This window comes from Siphateles boraxobius, unplaced genomic scaffold (genome assembly GCF_051911475.1).
Source record: "Siphateles boraxobius isolate OS27281-9 unplaced genomic scaffold, OSU_SipBor_1 68, whole genome shotgun sequence".
Lineage (NCBI taxonomy): Eukaryota > Metazoa > Chordata > Actinopteri > Cypriniformes > Leuciscidae > Siphateles > Siphateles boraxobius.
This window is the reverse complement of record NW_027509195.1, coordinates 9,628,368-9,648,846: the sequence shown is the minus strand read 5'-3', so window position 1 is coordinate 9,648,846 and position 20,479 is coordinate 9,628,368. Positions and strand designations below refer to the sequence as shown.

The 20,479-nt window shown below is 36.8% G+C and overlaps 3 protein-coding genes across 8 annotated transcripts; 1 reads left to right on the top strand and 2 right to left on the bottom strand.

Moving 5' to 3' along the window:
- Positions 1 to 1,465: 1,465 nt before the first annotated feature.
- rnf207b (ring finger protein 207b) lies at positions 1,466 to 10,422 on the top strand. Of its 6 annotated transcripts, none has more exons than XM_077214544.1 (18): positions 1,466 to 1,609; positions 1,926 to 2,116; positions 3,096 to 3,228; positions 5,137 to 5,281; positions 5,381 to 5,462; positions 5,546 to 5,621; positions 5,729 to 5,854; positions 5,996 to 6,042; positions 6,627 to 6,699; positions 6,796 to 6,864; positions 6,992 to 7,060; positions 7,134 to 7,255; positions 7,341 to 7,518; positions 8,857 to 9,042; positions 9,121 to 9,172; positions 9,262 to 9,379; positions 9,907 to 9,999; positions 10,111 to 10,422. In XM_077214544.1, exons 2-18 carry the CDS (start codon positions 1,926 to 1,928, stop codon positions 10,253 to 10,255), a joined length of 1,905 nt encoding a protein of 634 aa, XP_077070659.1. In that variant the 5' UTR covers positions 1,466 to 1,609; the 3' UTR covers positions 10,256 to 10,422. The 6 variants fall into 6 exon arrangements, with proteins under 6 accessions (XP_077070659.1, XP_077070660.1, XP_077070661.1 ...); XM_077214545.1 differs by having other exon boundaries at positions 1,497 to 1,609; positions 1,926 to 2,112; XM_077214546.1 differs by having other exon boundaries at positions 1,497 to 1,609; positions 3,096 to 3,178; positions 5,533 to 5,621.
- On the bottom strand, positions 10,406 to 13,872 carry icmt (isoprenylcysteine carboxyl methyltransferase). The gene is made up of 5 exons (XM_077214550.1): positions 13,588 to 13,872; positions 13,189 to 13,277; positions 12,872 to 13,041; positions 12,193 to 12,410; positions 10,406 to 11,820 (listed from the first exon to the last, which is right to left on the bottom strand). The coding sequence occupies exons 1-5, from the start codon at positions 13,804 to 13,806 to the stop codon at positions 11,638 to 11,640; spliced, it is 879 nt and encodes a 292-aa protein (XP_077070665.1). The 5' UTR covers positions 13,807 to 13,872; the 3' UTR covers positions 10,406 to 11,637.
- Positions 13,873 to 14,351: 479 nt separating this feature from the next.
- draxinb (dorsal inhibitory axon guidance protein b) lies at positions 14,352 to 19,941 on the bottom strand. The gene is made up of 7 exons (XM_077214542.1): positions 19,456 to 19,941; positions 16,828 to 17,300; positions 16,562 to 16,734; positions 16,122 to 16,233; positions 15,641 to 15,733; positions 15,150 to 15,239; positions 14,352 to 15,066 (listed from the first exon to the last, which is right to left on the bottom strand). The coding sequence occupies exons 2-7, from the start codon at positions 17,297 to 17,299 to the stop codon at positions 14,954 to 14,956; spliced, it is 1,053 nt and encodes a 350-aa protein (XP_077070657.1). The 5' UTR covers position 17,300; positions 19,456 to 19,941; the 3' UTR covers positions 14,352 to 14,953.
- Between the last annotated feature and the right edge of the window lie 538 nt (positions 19,942 to 20,479).

The following is a 20,479-nucleotide window of genomic DNA, read 5'->3' as shown; positions in this document are numbered from 1 at the left end:
TAAAATTCAGATGTAGCTATACTGCATCTACCCATCTACCATGCAGTTACTGTCACGTGACCTACCAGCGTCAGTTGCGTTGCTTCACCTCCATTCATAAATCCCCTCCCGTCAACTATGGAAGATATTGACATATTTATTAAAGATAATACCCATCAAGATATATCAGTAACCTTTAAAGAAATTATTTTTGGATACTTTGATTCTGACCCCACTAAAAAAAAGCCTGCTTTGTTAACTTAATTTATTTTATGGGCAAATTTTATATCCATAAATGTAAATTCACCAACAACAAACCAATTTTTATTGTTTTTTTTTTTAAAGAATTTAAAATGTACCTTAACATTATTTCATCCGCAGTAAATAAGAAAGCAATTGAAACAATTTTAAATTGTAAGGTCTTTAATTTGTGTGGCTCTACTCTAAATGATGTATAAAATAATATCTTACCCTCCTATTTCCTGGGGTTTTTTTTTCTTCTTCTTTGTTTTAGTTAGCCATGCATTGGTAACTTCTTCCTTTATTCTATTTGTTCAGATGACATTGTACATATTGTTGTTATATTTTGTACAGACAAGTTTGCAATTTTGTTACAAAATTGTATGCCATGATTGTCATCTCTGTTTTGTTATTTTAAAAAATATATATAAATAAATCATATATCATACATAAATCCTCTCCCGTGGCCTCATGGGATAGTAAAGTGTCCATTGAATGCGCACTTCAGAATCTCGGCGAAAGTAGTCATCCGTGTACTTTTCGCTTACGTTTTTTGAATACTATGTATTTGGACATGCTAATCAGTTGGCATACTGTTTTTCACTTACTAGCTATATTAGAGAAGTATTCGACTGGACATACTACATTCGCCATGTTGCCCTTATCACGTGGACTACCAGCATCAGTTTCAGCGTCAGCGCTTCATTTTCATTTATAAATCTTCTCTGTGGCCTCATGGGATAGTAAAATGTCCATTGTATGGACAATTCAGAATTTCACCAGAAGAAGTAATTCATCTGGGTAATTTCTGTGTACTCTTTTATGAGTAATGTGAATTCGGACATACTTCTTTTGTCACATACTGTTTACCGCCTACTAAATAGTAGGAAAGTATGCGATTTCGGATGCAGCCTTACTCTCAAATGGCCAAGCCTGCAATTGTGGGTACTGAAACAGGCCCTAAATTCACTCACCTTCATGTCATTGCAAAACAGTATGACGTTCTTACAATGGATCACAAAACGAGACGTTTTAGTATGCACTGAACATTTTCCCTTATATTTTGAGCTTTCTGCATGTTTATAACAAAGATCAAATGTTATTCTGACATGACATGCTAGTCAGCATGTTAGTTTCAGAAATATATACTGTGTAATTTAATTTTAGATACCAGGGCTCTGCTTTTGACAGACAATGGCATCTGGTTTGTGTTGTGTAATCAAGGTCTGAGTATTCTGGCCCCAACATATCAGCTCCTCATACAACAGATACAGGAGTGTGAATTCATTGTTTGTTTTTGAAGCCATATCCTGCATCTAGGAACCCTCACAGAACCTTCACACGGCATTCACTGTCACTCCACCCAGCAGAAGCACTCGGACAGGACAAGGTATATATTCTTTAAAGGTGAATGCAATTAAATATGTATATTTTTCAATATGCATTCATTCATGTGACTTTACGTTTCTTCGCAGCATATTCAAAGGCATGTTTCTGTTTTGGAGCTATCTTCTATATCTAATAATAAATATTGAACTTGGATCTCAACTTTTTCACTGTATATTCTGAATCAATGACAGCCCAAAGATACTAAGCATACTAAGAATAATATGTACTATAGATAGGCTATAAACGTGCAATGTGTAAATGTGCTCCTGTAGCATATAGTATATCAGAATATCTGAAGGTCTTTATTATATTTTCAGATGTCTGGAGAGATCTTTTCCCCTCTGGATAATCTCTATGACCTGGACAGTGCCAACTGCCATCCTCTGGTGTGCCACTTGTGCCAAGAACAGTATGAGCATCCATGTCTACTGGACTGTTATCACACGTTCTGTGCCAGCTGCCTGCGCGGAAGGACTGTGGACAGCCGACTGACTTGCCCTCTCTGTGGGTAAGAATTTACTTAATTTAATCATTGATCACCTTATTCTGATAATTCACACAGTATATACATTATTGCAGTGGGGTGGAAAGGGCCCACAGTGTTAGAACAGATTTTAACACAAAGATGAAGCCTTTTGATATGTATGCATTTGAAAAAGATTGTATTTATAGATTTAAATGGTCATACGACATTGTTTGGTTAGCTCTATGGTGCCAGGGTCTTTTGTAGGAGAGATTACCTGTTAACAGCTGCAACATAAATCCTGCCTTTGATCAAAAGTCTCTGGGCACATTCTGCCCAGCCCACTGTGGCATCAAACAATAAGCAGTATCTGACACTTGACATTGGATACACGGGTCCTGGGCTGGCTACAATAAGAGATGGCTGAAATGCCTGTGCGCTCACCCTTCTGCTGCCATATAGTAAGTCTAGCAGCAGTTTAATCACACACTGTAGATCTTGCACCTATGGAGGGAATTTATAAAAAAATAGAAAAAGGTCGGTGGTCTTTATAAAGAAGCATGTTAGAGTAAGTATGAATTTGTTTTAAGCTGGTTTCAGTGTTCATCCGCATTTTGAGTGTTACATTGTCATTGTGATCGCATGCATTTTGTCAATGTTATGCCTCAGCAATGCAAAGGACTGTGTTAATGTTATTATATAGGATAATATATTGTTGTTTAAACCTTTTTGTCAAATACACCGTAAAATCTTCTCATAAAAGTGAATTAACAGGGAATCTTTGAACTGTTAACCTAAGTAGTATTTTTATTTTATTTATAGAGTTGTGTGCCTTTCTGTTTGTGTCTATTTCCATCTCTATGGGGGTTTATCTATCGCTATCTCAGAATTCAGAAGAGAGCTATTTGTGTCGTTGTTGCTATGAAGGAGAGATAAACGCCTCAATGCCAGATGTATGACTAAGACTTTATCAATGGGTCAAACGTTCTGCACAGACACACAAAACTGTCTGTTTCTTTTGTAGACATCAGTCTGTTGTGAAAGGAATAAATGCACTTCCTCCAGAGGATCGACTCCTGAAGTTCTTGTTGGACAGTTCAGCAGACAGTGAGGAAACCGTGCAGTGTGCTAACTGTGATTTGGAGTGCAAGAAACAGGTCTTGTTATCACAATACTGTAACATGCACTTAAAGAAGAATTTAATGGTTCCCCATCCATTAAAGTCACGATGTAATGCAAATAGCGAAAGATATTTTATTCATATATAAACATTCATCAACACACATCAGTTTTTGTAAACAGGCATGTTCGCTTAATGAGGTTCATTCTCGTGTTACGCAGCACGTTTGAACTTCCTCAAGAACCAATGAGGTTCATTCTCGTGTTACGCAGCACGTTTGAGCTTCTGCAAGAGGTTTGTTCTCGTACGCAAAGCAGATTCAGTTGAGCTTCTGTTTATGTTCGCTGATCAATGTTTATATGTGAATAAAAGCCTAAATTAAATCTGTTCATCATATAAAGCGATCAGGTCTCTTCAGAAAATTTGGACTAAACCGCTCAATTCATATGGATTAGTTTTACAATCTCTTTATGAACTTTTTGAAGCGTCAAAGTGGTAGTTACGTAGCTGCCAATAGAGGGACAGAAAGCTCTCAGATTTCATCAAAAAGATCTTCATTTGTGTTCAGAAGATTAACGAAAGTCTTACAAGTTGGAACGACATGAGGGTAATTAATGACAAAATGTTCATTTTTGGGTGAACTAAAAATCAGACTAAATTATTGGAGAATCTGGCATAGAGAGAAGTCTGTAGTTTTAGCGGTAGATCAAGTTTTTGAAACATATGTATGGATGAAAGAATAATAAGATGTACAATGTTTAGAAAATAAGGATTTTTTATTTCATGCTCTAACACAGGGGTGTCCAAACTCGGTCTTGGAGGGACTTCAGCTTGCCTCAACACACCTGCCAGTTTCTAGTATGCCTAATAAGACCTTGATTTAGCTGGTTCAGTTGTGTTTAATTGGGGTTGGAGCTGAACTCCAAGGAGTGCAGGACATTGGGCCTCTAGGAGCAGGATTGGACACCCCTGCTCTAATGGTTCTTTTAGTACTTTAATAGAATTAATATTTTGAGAAAATAAATGCAATTCTTTTACCATATGATGATATATTTAAATTAGAATTAATTTGAATTAGGTTTTTGTAAAAGTTGTTTATACAGTCATGTTAATGCCAAAGAAACAACAAAAATTTGAAAAAAGTGAAAACATTTGATTAATTTTATTAAATATATTGTTTCTTTAACTACTTGTTGTCTTATGAACAACCAGTCAGTAACTACACTTTAAGTATGAGTTTGATTTACTAAAAATAAATGAGTCATTAGAGTCATTTGTTCGAGAACAGGACTACAGCAGTTGCAGAAAAGAGTCATTCATTGGGAATTTGACTCAACTGATCGTGCTGTGGATTCAGTAGCCGTGTTTGCCGTATTCAACTCTGGGTTACACTTTATTTTACAGTATGTGTACGTGCGTGTACTTACAGTGTACTTACCAAAGAAAGTACTGGTTAATATAAGGTAATTACATGGGTTAAGTCTAGGTTTAAGGGTAGGTTCAGGGTTAGTACCTAGTTAGTACTTACCAAAGAAAGTACTGGTTAATATAAGGTAATTACATGGGTTAAGTCTAGGTTTAAGGGTAGGTTCAGGGTTAGTACCTAGTTAGTACTTACTGTTCTAACGAACAGTATGAATGTACGTATGAATGACCATGGGGAACAGGACTGTAAAGTAAAGGGTAGCACTTTATTTTACAGTCCTGTTTCTCATGTACATATGTAGTAATGACACTTACTGGGTAATAACTGCACTAAACCTGAACCTCCCCCTAAACCTAACCCCATCCCTTATTGTTACCTCACATTACTCAGCAGAAGGTGCAACCAAATAAAGTGATACCAAACTCAAATATTTCAGTAGGTTTTTTTATTTATTTTATTTTTTATAAAGATGAGTGTTTTGTTTGTTTAAGTATTTAATTCTTCTGTCACAAATCCCAGGATGTGGATGCAATGTATTATTGCAACACTTGTTGCCAGCCACTGTGTCGAGACTGCAGGGAAACCACCCATAAGGCCAAGATGTTTTCCTGCCACGAGATTGTCTCCTTGGCAAAGCGCACCAAAGAAGCCCACAAAAAATGTGGTGTGTGTGAAGCTCTATTTTGAATTAGTTCAAACTACTTATATTAATGACATTTCTTTTGTCAAGAACTAGGGATTTGTGCACTTTGTCTGTTTGCAGCCCTCCATGAGGAACTCTACATCATGTTTTCTACAGAGAAAAAGTCCATGCTCTGCATCAACTGCTTCAGAGACATGCAAGTGTGAGTTCTAAACATAACTGAGTATGTAATTAGCATATGGCCCAAATGATTTCAAAATAATGTGGGTTAGTCTTATTCCATAGGGAGAACAGAGCACACTGCATTGATATTGAGACAGCATATTTACAAGGCTGTAAAAAACTGGACCAAGCCGTCTTAGTGAGTTTCTCTCCCTTCTTTTTTTTCTGCTGTAATGTGTACTTTCATCTGTGTCTGTATTGTGTGGAGCTGAGGAGCTCCTATTGAAGTCATTTGACTCTCCTCAGGCTGTGAAGGAGCTTCAGACTTCAGCTCGAGAAGCAATTATTCTGCTCAAAGCCATGATTGGAGAGGTCAGAACCAATGTGGATGAAGAGGAGAGCGCCATCTGCACATTGTTCAATAATATGCAGGTGCCATGCACAAATACTCAATTATGATTTTTGATGTCAGAAATTGATTTGAGCACTTTTGATTTGAAATGTAAAATTCATTTGGATTGATTAATAATAAAATTGCAGATTCACACATTTATTAATTTATTTATTGCTCAGGAAAAACTAGCAGAGAGAAAAAAGATCCTACTCAAAGCAGCACAAAGGTAAATACATCACTCAATATTCACTCAATATTATTATCTCATTTTTGACATAGGTGGCTTTTAGAGGCTTTTGCATCGGAGTTCATATATATATGAAGACCTATGTCAAAAATGAGATAATAATATTGAGTGAATGCTCTCCGCACATAGTTGCATAGTTGTTCTTGGAGTCAATTGTTTTATTTGTGATAACACAATGAAACATGCCAAATTGTGCAGACATAATTTTTAGCCATCTAGATAAATAAATTATGATTATTACTGATAATGATGTAGTCAATGTATGCTTTTTCCTATGCATTTTTGAATAGTAAAATAAAACCTGCTTGCCTCTTTTTTTTCTTTTGCCAAATAATTTTGTCTGATAAATACCTTAAAATATTTAACAAATTTAAAATATTTTCCTTATAATTTTAAAAACAAATTCCCAAACCAATCCATCACTTTTGGCCACCACCGTATATTCTGCATCACTTACACGTGTATATATAATCTTGCAGAAAATGATTAAGGTGAAGGAGAACCAAAGATCCTGATAAGGGGACACTTATTATTAATCTTTTTTTTGTGTGTTTATTTTCTAGCCAGCATGAGGAGAAGGAGCGAGCCTTTAAAGAGCAGTTATCTCATCTTGCAGCACTCCTCCCAACTCTCCAGGTTTACTTCGCATATCTCCATTCATCTTAGCTTTTCAAATATTCCTACTTTCAAATATTTTGCTTTCAAATATGTTTCTTTTTTACTTCTCTCCAGGTTCATCTTGTTACATGTTCTGCCTTTCTAAGCTCAGCAAATAAGTTTGAGTTTTTGGACATGGGATATGTGAGTAAAAACAAATACATTTTTTTGTATTTAATCATAAAAAGAAAATTATTTCAAGGCATGCAACTGAGATTGGTTGGTTGGTTGATTGATTGATTGATTGATTGATTGATTTGAACTCACACAGCAATTAATGGAGAGACTAAAGAAGATAGTAAAACTACCTCACAGACTGAGACCAGCTCAAAGCAGTAAGGTTAGTTTACTAAATACAAGTATGTTAAATAAGTCAGTGCATAAGTTATATCTGCTGTTATCCATCCACGCAGATAAACACAGAGTATCGCTCTGAGTTCGTACGCTGCCTGGAGCCTGTCTTGCTGTTGGGAAAACGGCGTTCACTGTCCACTACAGGGAACGTGGCTTTAGGTCTGGGAAATGCCAGTGGACTGTGAGTCTTGGTAGTAGGTACTACTAAAACTTTAAAAAAGTTACTTAAAAAAGTACAAATTAAACATTAGTATTTTTTTATTTAGGATGCAGTCATCCCTGTCAGTGCAATGTCACTCTCCAGCCATTAGTGAGATGTCATTGTGCTCCTCGGTGGTGTGCAGGCCGACCTCACACCGTTACATCAGCACCAAGGTTCTGCTGGCGGAGGGTGGAGAGACGCCCTTTATGAACCACTGCTGCAACTATGAGAACAGCTACAGGGTGAGCGTTTCTCATGTGCTCCTGGCCATTATATTTTACTTTCAGACATTTTCCTGGCTAATTACATTTATTGTGTTGTTGCAATAGAAAAGCAACAACTAAGTAAATGAAGGGTAACCAAATCCCAACCCTCGCGTGTCGGTCAAAAATTAATTAATGGTAGCCTACAGTGTGCAAAATTGATGTAGGCCTAGCCTACTATATTTTAGTTTGATGTTTTTTATTTGATATTTTGTATTTTTAGAGGAATTTTTAATACTAAATTATATTTACGCTGTATTTATAATCCATTTATTCACTTTTTGAGCATAGACCTGAAAATTAAATTTCCAACTTAAACTGTCGTGAATCTTGAATGAGCTTTCGAGCACAGTTCGCTTTTCAAAGACGACACTTGGCGGATTATTGCTGAAGTGAAAAAAGTTTTTAAAAAGTAACAGAATTTTATGTGTATTTTGCAGCCATTTTGCAGTGGCGCAAAAAGCCTGCTCGCATAACAAATTCCTTTAGGTGAGAGACAGGATCATCAGGAGGCGCGCGCGCACTGTGTGAGATCGATGTATCTTTCACTCGTGTATTAATGCCTGTGACAACGGTGACGTAATTTTGACAGTAGATTGTCGCTTCCTGATTCGTAGGCCTACTGGTAACCCAGCATTCGTGTGTAAATTAAACCAGTCGTAAATTTTGGAGTCGTACTCAAACAAATGTAGCAAATGTCGTATCTGTATTCTGGAATCGTACCCTCATGAATTCACGCTTACGCTCATAATTTTTTACAGTTTTTAGAATTACGCACATATGATTTTGATTTATGCACGTATTATTTTTGACAGTATTTTTATTCCATGAATTATGAAAAATACACAAAAATATTATTTACATTTTTATATGAAATATAAATTTTCAAAATCACGTTTCAAAACTGCAAGAAAATTAAAGCAATAAATCTAAACAAGCTGTGTTCTAAATTTGAGCTTGATATCTCAAAAAATTAGCTTTCAGTAAGATTTTGTTTGGCTGCAGTACCAAAAGTTTTCACTAGATAAAATTCGTCTCCCATTTATTTCCAATGTGGTCATATTTAACCGCGAGAAGCACAAGTGTGAATTTTTTTTTTTTTTTTTTTTTACAGGACCATTTAACCTTTTCGAATCATGTTCATGATTTTTTGTGTGTGTTCACATAGCAAGTGCCAAATCCTTTACCAAGTTTTGTACCATTCCAATAAAAAAATAAAAAAAGGTAACATCTTTCAGTCAAAAATGACCGAAGAGCACCCGGGGTTAAACAAATATGATACTGCAACTGACAGATTCTCCGTGTGTGTTCGACCAGACTTTACACACCCAAATCCAGAAGCTCAAAGACCAGGTGCAGGAGATTCACAGAGACCTGACCAAACACCATTCCCTCACCAAACCTGACACCATGAGTGAGATTTTAGAGCGCTCTGTACAAGTGAACGAACAGATATCTGTAGAGTACTCCTCAGTGGAGCTCATGCGGGCCATTTTCGAGGAGGTGAGATGGTAATAGTTTAAGACATTAGCTGGAGGTGTAAAAGAGGGGGGCTCATTATACCATCGATTTTGTTCTTAGATCTGGGAGGAGACATTACAGAGGGTTGCAAATGAACAGGAGATTTATGAAGGTAAGTGAATTCATTAGATTTTCTCACTAGAATATTCTCACTACTGAGTTAAAGTATTAAGTGATTCTTGTTTATTGTTAATTTTTTAGCACAACTTCATGACCTGCTTCAGTTAAAACAGGAGAACTCTTATTTGACCACTATCTCCAGACAAATAGGCCCTTACATTCGCTCCATAGCGAAAGTGAAAGAGCGTCTGGAGCCCAGGTACACAGAGCTTGATGTATCATTCACAAGGCTTATATAGAGTAATAAATATATACACATATTACTGTTCAAAACTTTGGAATTCTACAAATAGATATTTTTACATTTTTGAAATTAGTCTCATGCTCACAGTATTTATGTGAAATATTAGGCCCTACTACAATTTAAAGTTGTTTTCTATTTGAAAAATTCAATGCTGAATACTCTTACTCCAGTCTTCAGAATCACGATTCTTTAAAAATCATTCTAATATGCAGATTTGCTACTCAAGTAACCTTTTTTCAGGATTGTTTGATAAATATAAAGTTCAATACAACTTATTTTTTTAATAGAATTTTGTAACAATGTAAATTTTGCTATACCTAAAAAAAAAAGTTATGACAATTTAATTTACACACCAAGGCTAATTTTTACCTGCAATCTAACACTTGGCAAGCTCACCACTCATAACTTACATTATCAATCACCCATACCCATAATAATTCCTTAAGGGATTTTAATTTTTAATCTAATTGTATCTCTAACAGGCTGAAGGAGCCTAAAGAGCTGAAAGATGATCGCACAGAGATTATGCTGAAGCTCTATGAGGACAGCACCACGACTGCGGACACACAGCCCATGTGAGTTCCCTTCAATTTCTCAGAAGTATATTACAATGTTGACATACACTCATTGGCCATTTAAAAAGAAAAGCCGTTAATTAATGGCTATTCCATGCTTCACTGATACAGTAATGAACTGTCCTGTAACACGGAGGAATTCTGGACTCCAAACAGCCTATCAGAAGAGACCAATCCCAAGAACAAGGAATACTACAGGCCAAACAAACAGAAGAACACCACTGATACAGCCAATCGCAAAGAGATACCAATGTGAAACCGCTTTTGTGTTGATCCTACAAACGGTTGACAGCTTAGATATGTTAAACTGGACAATAAGCATGTGTTCATGTAAATCTGATATAGCGAAGCTTGAATAAAAACAGTTAAAAGTGCTTGCATTTTAGAGAATCACAGTAATGTCAAATAAAAGTAATAAGCGTTCAGTGTTTATTTGAAAGGTTTGTTACATTTTGCTGAAGGTGTAAATAATGTAGTTATCATTCAAGAGGTAGGGTGGTCCTCTCCCATCAGCTCTTTGCACGAGCGTAGTGCAGAAAACCATATTGCATGTGTTCAAATGTCCATTACCTGTACCTACGCATATATTATAGTGCTCGTCATTGGTTGAAAGTGTGCAAGAAATTCCTATTCTTTACCCAATGTGTATTTAAGCTACATCATGCCAGGAGGACAGCGAAGCCTTCCTCCTAGAAATGTAAAATCGTAAAGATAAAGACTTTGGATACAGCATACCCCTCTGGCGTTCGGCCCTCTGAATCCCACCTTCGTAGAAACAGATTTTTCTTGTTGAATTATCATGCAAGTGTGAAGGAAAGTGACAAGACATGGATATGGTAATGAGTGAGAGTGGGAGTGAAGACGAAAGAGACTAATGCATTTGACAACTGTTAGATGAGAGGACAGATGCATTGACAAATACTGCATAACTGGAGGACTGTAAAGACCAATGGAAAGAGGAATTAAGCCTGTAATTTATCAGATACGTTTTATTTCTCTATTCATAATATTAAAACTGTCAAACAGCATTGACAAATCTCAGATATTTAGATTGTCGTAAATCAGTAGGCCTATTGTGACTGGCAGAATTAGTGCAATCCGCTTTGGCAGATCTTAAATAAAAAGCCCACTTTCTGAGACATTATAAACTAATTTTTACACAAAATGGACAATGTCTAAATGGCCAATGCAGTAAATAAATCTTGGGTCCAATTTAAAGCTCCTCTGAATAAAACTCTTTACCTCAAGGTAAGGTTTCTAAACATAAAACCAAGGGATTTAAAAAAGAAAGAGCAGCGTACGAAAGTACGTGGTGCAAATAGGAGGACAAATGATTTATGACTTATGTAAACGAGGAGGAGTTAGAACAGAAATATGATGAAGTGCTGAGGAAGGTGGTTTTGGTGTACTAGTATCTCTGATGGTGTTGAGGGTGGAAGCTCCACCCTGCTCAGGGCAGACCAATGTGTCTCAGAACAGATCAGCGGGTCAGTTTTACTGTGCTGCCACCTCATATATCTGTGCCGGCCCCAGGGGCCGCGCCATGATGCCACCAGGCAACTAGCTCACTCAGTGCCAGTCAGAGGTGTCCAGGTGTGCACTTTCAGACTATTTCCTCCCTTTAATTCAGCAACAGCCTTAAGAGTTAATCCTGATTCCTGAGATAAAGGGCAAGCCAGTGAAGACCTTCTTCTTGTACTCAACGTAGTCCTCTCCAAAGAAATGGATGAGGGAAATCTCCTCTTCCTCAATACGCTCTCGAAAGAATCGCCAGCTGGCGATTGTATATCCCAGTATACATATCGGGTTGCACAGCATTATCTGGAAAATATGACAAACAAGAGTACAGGTTTAAAACAAAACACATGAACATCTTCTAAACTAACAACTAAATGTAAGGGATGGTGAAAAATATAGGGATAAATCACAGAAGCGCCAACCCTCAGTGGTTTGTCTGAGCTGTGCGCTTCTTTTAAATAGCATAAATAAAATCTCACACTTTAATTGTATATAACAGGCTGTGTGACTATGAGGAATGATTAACTCAAAATTTACATCCATATGCAAGTTTGAGGGACTTTATTTAAATGAAATACATACTCTTTCTCTATTGTCACGTGCCAGTGATTATCCTTTCGCGCGCCATAGGTTGCCCTATACAAATAAATTCCATTGAAATAATGGTTAAAGTACCTGAGTGCCAGTGCTCCAGTAAAACCAGCCCACATAGGATGGATGTCTGAAGAAAGCGTAAACTCCTGTGGTGACCAGCACATGGCTCTGGGCCTTCTCATTCTGCACTATATGGTTAAAGTTGGACCCTGCCGTCAACATGGCAGCTTTGCGCAGGCTGTCCCCACAGAGAACCATTACCAGACCCACCAAACAGAGCCAGTTCACCTGCTTTATCTCTGTAGAAAAAGTAAAACAAAATTCAATTCATTTAAAACATTTAAGGAAGCATTTCAACTGCTCCTTAAAAAAAGAAACAATTAAAATGAACAAATAAATTAAATAATATATATAATTAATAATAATTAAAGTTAAAGATAATAATGTTTTGGCAATATATTATATTTAATAAGTATATAAGGAGCTTATAAAAGCTTCATCCATACAAAGTGACAAAACTTACATTATTTTGTTTCCTTACTAATAGGCTTGTCACAATCATGAAGTTTAAGCTGACGACTGTCATACAAATAATTGCATTTATATACAGTACAGCTATATTAATTATTTAACAATCTGACATTAATTATTTAACAATCATAATATTTGTATTTTAACACCATTAATGCTGTCAAGTTTACCAAAAAAAGCTAAATCAATTTTTATCAATCGGGATTTACTGACCAAGATCATAACAAACCTGGAATAAGGAGCATTTCCACAGTGAACTCTATCCAGGAGGAAATAGCTGCTAATGTGTACTCAATACTATGGTTGAGCAGGAAGGAGTCTAGAGACAGACTGCGTGGGTTGATGATGGCAGTAACCAGGTACTCAGAGTAGTGGAAAAATGACAGTGAACACATATACCTAGTGGAACAAAACAGGAGTTATTCCATAGTCAAGCAAATTCATGTGACTTTTAAGGCAGGCCATCCTTGTTTTCATTTCCTATTTTTATTACATGTGTGTGTTAACCTCAAAAAGGCCGAACCCTTTTCACAAAAGTTGAATTACCAGCCAAAGTGTGTCCATGCTGTATCTGCCAAACTTAAAATGAGACCACATCCAAAGGCAAATCCAAGAAAGCAGGCTCGAACAGCAACCTGATCAAGCAAAAAGGCAGGAAAGTGTAAGCTAGATCCTGATACTGCAAATCCACATACATTAAGCAGTCTTCTAGGAGAGACAGAGAAACTCTTACGAGATCCCATGAGTGTACTAATGTTAATAGGATTATACCTGCACACTTGCACACAGGACATTACTAATCGCTGCCCTGGCAAAAATAGACCTAGATATATCGTATCTTTATTCATTTAAAACATGCATATGGATATGACAGGGGTTTCAGCTACGCATTAATTGTTCTATTAGTATAACACACATCCTTCAGACTGTCTCTCTGAGTCTTACCTTGTATAAAGGTCCCTTGTATATGATTAGCAGGAAGCCATTGATAACTGTAATGTACACCGCAATGGCTATTTTTCCGTTTACATCCGTGAGATAATCGAATATCCAGTCAATGTGAGAGCCGAATTTTACAAGTAAAGGTATTACAATGACGGCCAGTCCTGATATAAAGCTAATAATACTTATCCTCCCTTCTAGCACCAACTTGCTGCCTGCCATGTTGAAAACAGCAAGATCTCGCCTAGAAATCTCGCGAGACTTCCGAGCTCACGCTGACTTGCTTACTAATTGATTTGACAGCGTTTTCAAGCTCATTGAACTGTAGCTGTGTATTAATTTATCCTGATGTGCGCCTGTAATTTCAAAGGACTCAAGTATTTAGTTACTATTATTATTACATCATGTATGTTAACAGTAGCCTAGTCTTTATAAAGCAGTGATATTATTGGCTGTTTTGTAGCCACAATTTACCAATGAAGCAACAAAATCAAGATGTTTCCCTCAAGATGTAGAATAAGGGTCGTATTGTTAATCAGCATTAAATGTTAATCTACAGCTGTAATATGTGGAATTAGGTAGTGATGATGGTGGTAAATACTACACAACAACAACACACTTCCAGTGTCAGATCAGTAAAGAACTGAACTAAGATGAAGCACAAGATCTCCCATATAATAATGAATGCTTGGCTTTCATGAGCATGATGAGAAGCATTATTTCAATGTAGCACAAAGTGGTGGAGTAATTCAGATTTGAGCCAAAAGGAAGATTTACTGGTTTAATAAAGTGAGATGAAATATCCCCTGTGTTCTTCTTTGTGTCAATTCCAAAGCTCCTCGTCTGATTAGAAGCTTGGGACCTGGCAGGCGTTGTAGTCCCAACATTAAAAAGACTGTCTTTGCATGCATGCCCAAGTCCATCTATTCATTACTGTTCCTTTGTGATGACAACAACAGATCGATGCAACTCAACCGCATGAACACAAAATACAAATGTCTACATGCAATAACTTCTAATACATTTGTTACAAATTTTTAAAAAATCCACAATGACATTACTCAATCTTCATATCACACATTACATATCATAACAGAGTAGCTCAATTTCCATTCATTGAATGAACTGATCTTGGAGGTACTGAATACACAATCGGTTTTGTAAAACTCATGCAAATATGTAATCAGTCTATGCATTCTCAAAATATTGCTGTCAATGTTTTACAATTTTTGGAAACAATTAAATCCAGGAAAGCAACCAAATGATACAACTAAACATGTATAAGAATGAATATAAAAAAATACAAAACAGTGGAAATTGTAATTGCATGCATTTGGAAAGGAAAATATGACAAATTCTTCTGCCTCATTTAAACAATAATGAACATGCCACGGTTTAAGCTTATACCCTCAGGATCAACACATTGTCCCTTTTTGCGTGTGATGCGGTAATGCCTGTGCAATTTAGCATAGCAACGAAGCCCTGTGAAGATGTAAGGAACATTTTAAAAGATGATTTCCACTTTGTCAGCATGTGTAATAATCAGTTTGAAAACACTTGCTCACCTTCCTCACACATGCAGCTGTCATAGCACTTGTTGTTGAAGCCACGGTTGTGAAGCTCACATACATGTTTTCTGAGATTACAGCACGACCCTGCCATTTCATATAAATGAGGTAAAAATGGTGTGATCATTTATTTGACTTAAATGACTTTCAACTTAAATTTGGGGACAGTAGGATTTTGTAATGTTTTTGAAAGAATCCTCTTATTTTCACCAAGGCTGCATTTATTTGATCAAAATTACAATAAAACAGTAATATTGTGAATTATTACTACAATTTAACATGGCTGTTTTCTATTTTAATTAGTACTGTCAATGGATAAATCGTGATTAATTGCATCTAACATAAAACATTTTGTTTACATAATATGTGTGTGTATATATATATATATATATATATATATATATATATATATACACACACATATTATGTAAACAAAATATATATATATAAGGGGCTTGTTGTAATAATGCAAAAGGTGAAAAAATCACCTGGTAGACAATCCAGGTGATGTTTACAGCTCTCTTCCGATGTAAGAGTAACAAGTTCAGTGCTGGGACTTTTTGTGGCCTGTTTGTCAGATCCTAGATGGAAATAGAGGGATGGTCAAGTGTTATTAGTAAAAATTGTAATTCATCAACACATTATACAACAGACATCTGCAGTTAAAACATCTTAACTGAATTTGCTACACTTAATTTGCACATATTAGGGCATTTGGTGCTTTCCATGCACAGGCTGATGAGATATAGGAACACTTAGATGAATTTGCCTAAAAGTATTAAATTGATTCTTGTGGTTCCAAATGCAAAGCACCATTAATCTGTTTAACGATTTAGCATTGCAAAGCATGCACAAATTATCTCAGTTCACCATTTCAAAGCAAGCATACTTAAAAATTGCAACTTCTAACTTTAAACCCACAAAAGAAGAAACAATGTGTCTGTATTTGTAAGTGAAATATTGGTCTACCTCGCTTCTTAGAAAATTGTTTTTTGACTGCAGGCCTCATATATTCATAATCAGTCCAGTCGAAGAATGTTATGTTGAAAGTGGGCGTCACATCCCCACCTGAACTTCTGACCTGAAGTACAAAACAACATATTCAGTATTCATGTCACTATATGAGGTATTGAAATGTCACTTTTTCATATGAAAGTAAATCACTTTGGCCAATTGTTGATCCTTTGAGGTTCAATAAAACAAATTGTGGTGGTCTGTTGAATAGATTGAGACAAAAAATAATAATTTTTTTTCATGTGTGTATTAAATTGATAACATGAACCTATTATTCCTCATAATGTAGGTCATTGGGATACAGTTTAATTGAGCCTGTTAGACACTGACAGATGAGAAGCTGAGATATTTTTAATCAGTGTTATTGAAAAGACCGAACAGCTAGATGATGTTACCTGTGGTTTACTGGAGGGGGTTGGCTTTGTGGACGGCTTCCCAGCGACTGCTGCAGTTATGAAGGAGCCAGCAGTGGCTGCGGGGAACACTGACTCTGTGGGACTCCCAAAGGAGTTTATATTGAGCCTTTGATCAAAAGAAATCCTCCGTTTCTTCCCTGATGCCAAAGACTCTATGCGAAGAAAATAGCAAGTAGATAATTACAAAATGGCAGGACAGTTATAAGGGAGTTTTACTTTGGAAAGTTTGAGGGTTTCTTTTTTACCTTCATCATGAACAGCCCTAATGATGTGCCCTCCAAACACTTTGCGCCCAGTGGGATGTCTCATTGGCTTCTCTTGAGTCCCGGCGCCAGGAGAGATATTCATTTGCTCTGGAATTAAGGAATCCAATCCCTTGAAGGTCCTCTTTCTTGCACTCATTACTCGTCTTTTATCTCCTGGCTCTATCTCTAAGCGGACGGGACTGAGGCCTTCCAGGTCTGGCCCTTCATTTTGGGTGTGGAACACAGTAATATGGGGCATCTCTCTGAGCAGACCTGCTGTCATCCTCTCCTTGCGACTTCTGTGCTTCCTGTGATGACTGTGTTGATGAATGGATGCCTCTGGCATGGGCGGGATAATGAAATTGTCGCTGAAGATTTCCATGGCTGAATTGTGGCCCATTTCGGTGTTCAATGTCATGATCCCCAAGTCAAGGAGGAGAATTGAGCCAATATACCAACATAAAGCCACCATTCTAAGAGTAGAAAAGTTTAAACAAATAATACAGTAATATAATACAGTAATAAATAATAAATAACACAAGACAGTAATAAAGTCACATTTTCTCATATATATATATATATATATATATATATATTAAAAACTTCTGGAATTATATTTATTCAGCAAGTATGCATTAAACTGATCAGAAGTAACAGTGAAGACATTAATGTTACAAAGGTTTTTTTTAACCTTCCATTAATAACAGAATCCTGCAAAAAAGAAAAGAAAAGATGTATCACGATGGCCTCAACAATATTAAGCAGCACAAATGTTTTCAACAATGATAATAATTAGAAACAATTCTTGAGCTTATCATAATATGATGCCAGTCTCCACAAATCCATTCTTTCACCAAGTGCATCAATATTGTTGTTGATCCCGGAACAACACTCCTAATCAACCAATCAGATTTGAGGGACAAGTTTACAGTTTATGTCAAGTTTAGGCTTACAACCAGGGTTAGTTGTTTCTACATCAGTGTTATTTACCTGTCATTTCACTCTGATTTTAGGGATAACTTATTATGGGTAGGGTTAGGATTAGGGGTAGGGATAGGGTTAGGATTACATTTTCGGACAGGAATGTTGTTCCAGGACCAACAAAATGCGTTGACTCAGCAATGCATCTAACTTGGCAAAATCAGGACATGCAATCTATTCTACTGAAGCAATGTGTCACAGTACATAAAATTAATTGAGTTACTGGCTTTGAGAAAGTTATGTAGAGAAAGCTATGCTTCACACTTCAGAACTTCAAGAAATCACCTGGTCTCAACACAAGCTTATAAGACTCAAATGCACACCGTAAATGAAAAATAATGTTTTGAAATAAAACAAAGAAAATCAGCCTGAGAGACCATTTGGTGTTATGTAGCTCTTCTGTTTGTGAACATTTAAAATGCTTTGGGAGTCCCACCAAGCTCTACATTTGGTCTTTGATCTTGAACAACTGGACAGCATTGAATATATGTTGGGCAAAGACTCTGCATGAGCAATGGTGTCTGGCGATTTGTTATATTCCCTATCTGACTTATTACAATATATAATTCAGACAGACATGTAAGCACATTCGCTCTAACTGTAATTTTTGTAAGCATATTAGAGATGAGGATGAAGAGAACTGATCCAAGCCCAGGGATTTTTACCCTCAGAAAATGGATTACACACACTGAGCAGATGAGTGTGACTAATTAAACAAGCGAATTTAGCTTTCATGTACTGACAGACTAGAGTTGTGACAAATCCAACATTTCCCAACTGTGGCAGCATTTACATATGAACTGCAAAACTTGGAGATTTAACCAAGAGCTTATGATTTATTATGGATGCTATAGATAAAGCCTGAGGATGTTGAAAGATTTACTGGAATATTATTCACTTTAGTTGAACTTTTTCTGATGTCGGTGTAAAACCCTCAACCTCAAATTGCAACACGCCACGCAAAGTAAGGGATTGATGTATTTTTATGAAAATATTACAAATTACAGGATGCACTAAATAAAGTATATTTAACACATTAGTTTGCATAACCAACATAGCATAAAAAGAAAATGCAATCATTTGAAAGTTGTTGCAATAACACATTTCCCTTTGAAGCACAGCATAATGGTAATTTGCCAGAACATTATACAAATAATAAGTGTCTCTCTGTTTCCTATGCTCTTAATTATTCAAATTCTGCATATGCAGCTGATCATGGGTTGATATTATTTTCATTAATTTCAAGATCTCATGCTGTGCACGCCAATGCTGCTCAGGAGCCTAAAAATATCAAAGCTTCACCCCTTTTTTCTCATTAGTCTGTGTAAACAGTGACATGATTAATTCAATGGGGATCTCGTTCTTCCTTGTACAGAGACTTTTCCTACTTATACGACTATCGCAAAACGATTCACGTTAAAAGCAACTGTAATATGCATATCATGCCATACAATTACCTGGCAATAAATGCAGTGACCCGTTAACATAATAACACATGAAAGCATGCGTTCAATCACGAATTAACGATCTACTAATCTTTAAGTTTAAACACGGCATAATTGTTCAGCTATGCTTGACAAAACAGCTCAATAACAACTAAAGAACGTTAACAAACATTCAAGAGAAAAGAATAAGGAAAGTGGTCACCTGTTCTCCGGTGTGTGTGATACGTTATTTCTGCTTGCAGCCGACACTCCACAATGAGCGCGTGTGAGTACAGGAGAGAGCGCGCGCGTGATTGTTAGAAGCGCAGTCTCGAGCTCTCTCAAGATTGCGAGTCACGCCTATATAACCTAAATACCTGAACAAAAGAAGCGCTCTCATCTTATCTTGCTGACTGATGTTGTCTTTTTCAGTTCGGCGCTCTCCGTCTCAGCAGCCGTGTGTGCGTAGCAGTTTACCAGTCACTCAAGTCCGTGCAAATGACGAGTTATACGAAAGTGTCCTGAGTATGCTGCTTTATTGATATCTCCGGCCTGCATTCACATGACCCACAATGTTGCAGTGAACACAAATACTCAGTGCATCTCTACCGGAAAACAACAGGGAAAAACAAGGGACAAAAACACATCTCCGCTCGTACTATGCTGTACACTCGACCATGCGTGTTCCGGACTACATTACCCATGATTCCCTTCCGCTCGTACTACAATTTACGCCCTTACAACATTAAAGGAACAACTCCTTATTTCCCCTTTGTCCCACAACACTACCCCCACTCTGGAATGGTAATTAACTATAATACCAATCCAGCACCCCTTGCATAGAAAAACATAAAATTTATCAACATTTCACAGTGCAAATAACAGGAAGGAATACATCCAACATACTGCGTCCTGTTTCTTTTCCTTTTTTTTTCTTAAGCAACCTCACTTGATGGAGCATACAGTCCATGTTAGCAAACTCCACTCAATTGATATACTAGCCTTTGTAATCCAGCCCCACGTGACAGGGTAAACAGTCCATAAGGCAGAGGGTAGCATGGTGCGTGGAAGGGGGGGGGGGGGGGGGGGGGGGGGCAGGGGGGGTGGCATAAAAGTTTATTACACACAGTCCCTTTTTGGAAGCAGTCCAATTAGTAGATGGAATCTCTCTTCCACATCGCCCTTTTTTTTTTTTTTAAAGGAGAGAATAGCAGCTGAGCTTTTGCACAAAAAAAAGAATGTTAATA

Coding starts and splice junctions, on each gene's coding strand:
- rnf207b (XM_077214544.1), top strand. CDS start 1,926: ATGTCTGGAGAGATCTTTTCCCCTCTGGATAATCTCTATGACCTGGAC. Junction 3,229..5,136: donor ATTTGGAGTGCAAGAAACAG/GTCTTGTTATCA, acceptor CACAAATCCCAG/GATGTGGATGCAATGTATTA. Junction 9,173..9,261: donor TGAACAGGAGATTTATGAAG/GTAAGTGAATTC, acceptor TTAATTTTTTAG/CACAACTTCATGACCTGCTT.
- icmt (XM_077214550.1), bottom strand. CDS start 13,806: ATGGCAGGCAGCAAGTTGGTGCTAGAAGGGAGGATAAGTATTATTAGC. Junction 13,278..13,587: donor ACAAGGGACCTTTATACAAG/GTAAGACTCAGA, acceptor TTGCTTGATCAG/GTTGCTGTTCGAGCCTGCTT. Junction 13,042..13,188: donor GCATGGACACACTTTGGCTG/GTAATTCAACTT, acceptor TTGTTCCACTAG/GTATATGTGTTCACTGTCAT.
- draxinb (XM_077214542.1), bottom strand. CDS start 17,299: ATGGTGGCTTTATGTTGGTATATTGGCTCAATTCTCCTCCTTGACTTG. Junction 16,735..16,827: donor TAGGGCTGTTCATGATGAAG/GTAAAAAAGAAA, acceptor TTCTTCGCATAG/AGTCTTTGGCATCAGGGAAG. Junction 15,240..15,640: donor TCACCTGGATTGTCTACCAG/GTGATTTTTTCA, acceptor ATGAAATGGCAG/GGTCGTGCTGTAATCTCAGA.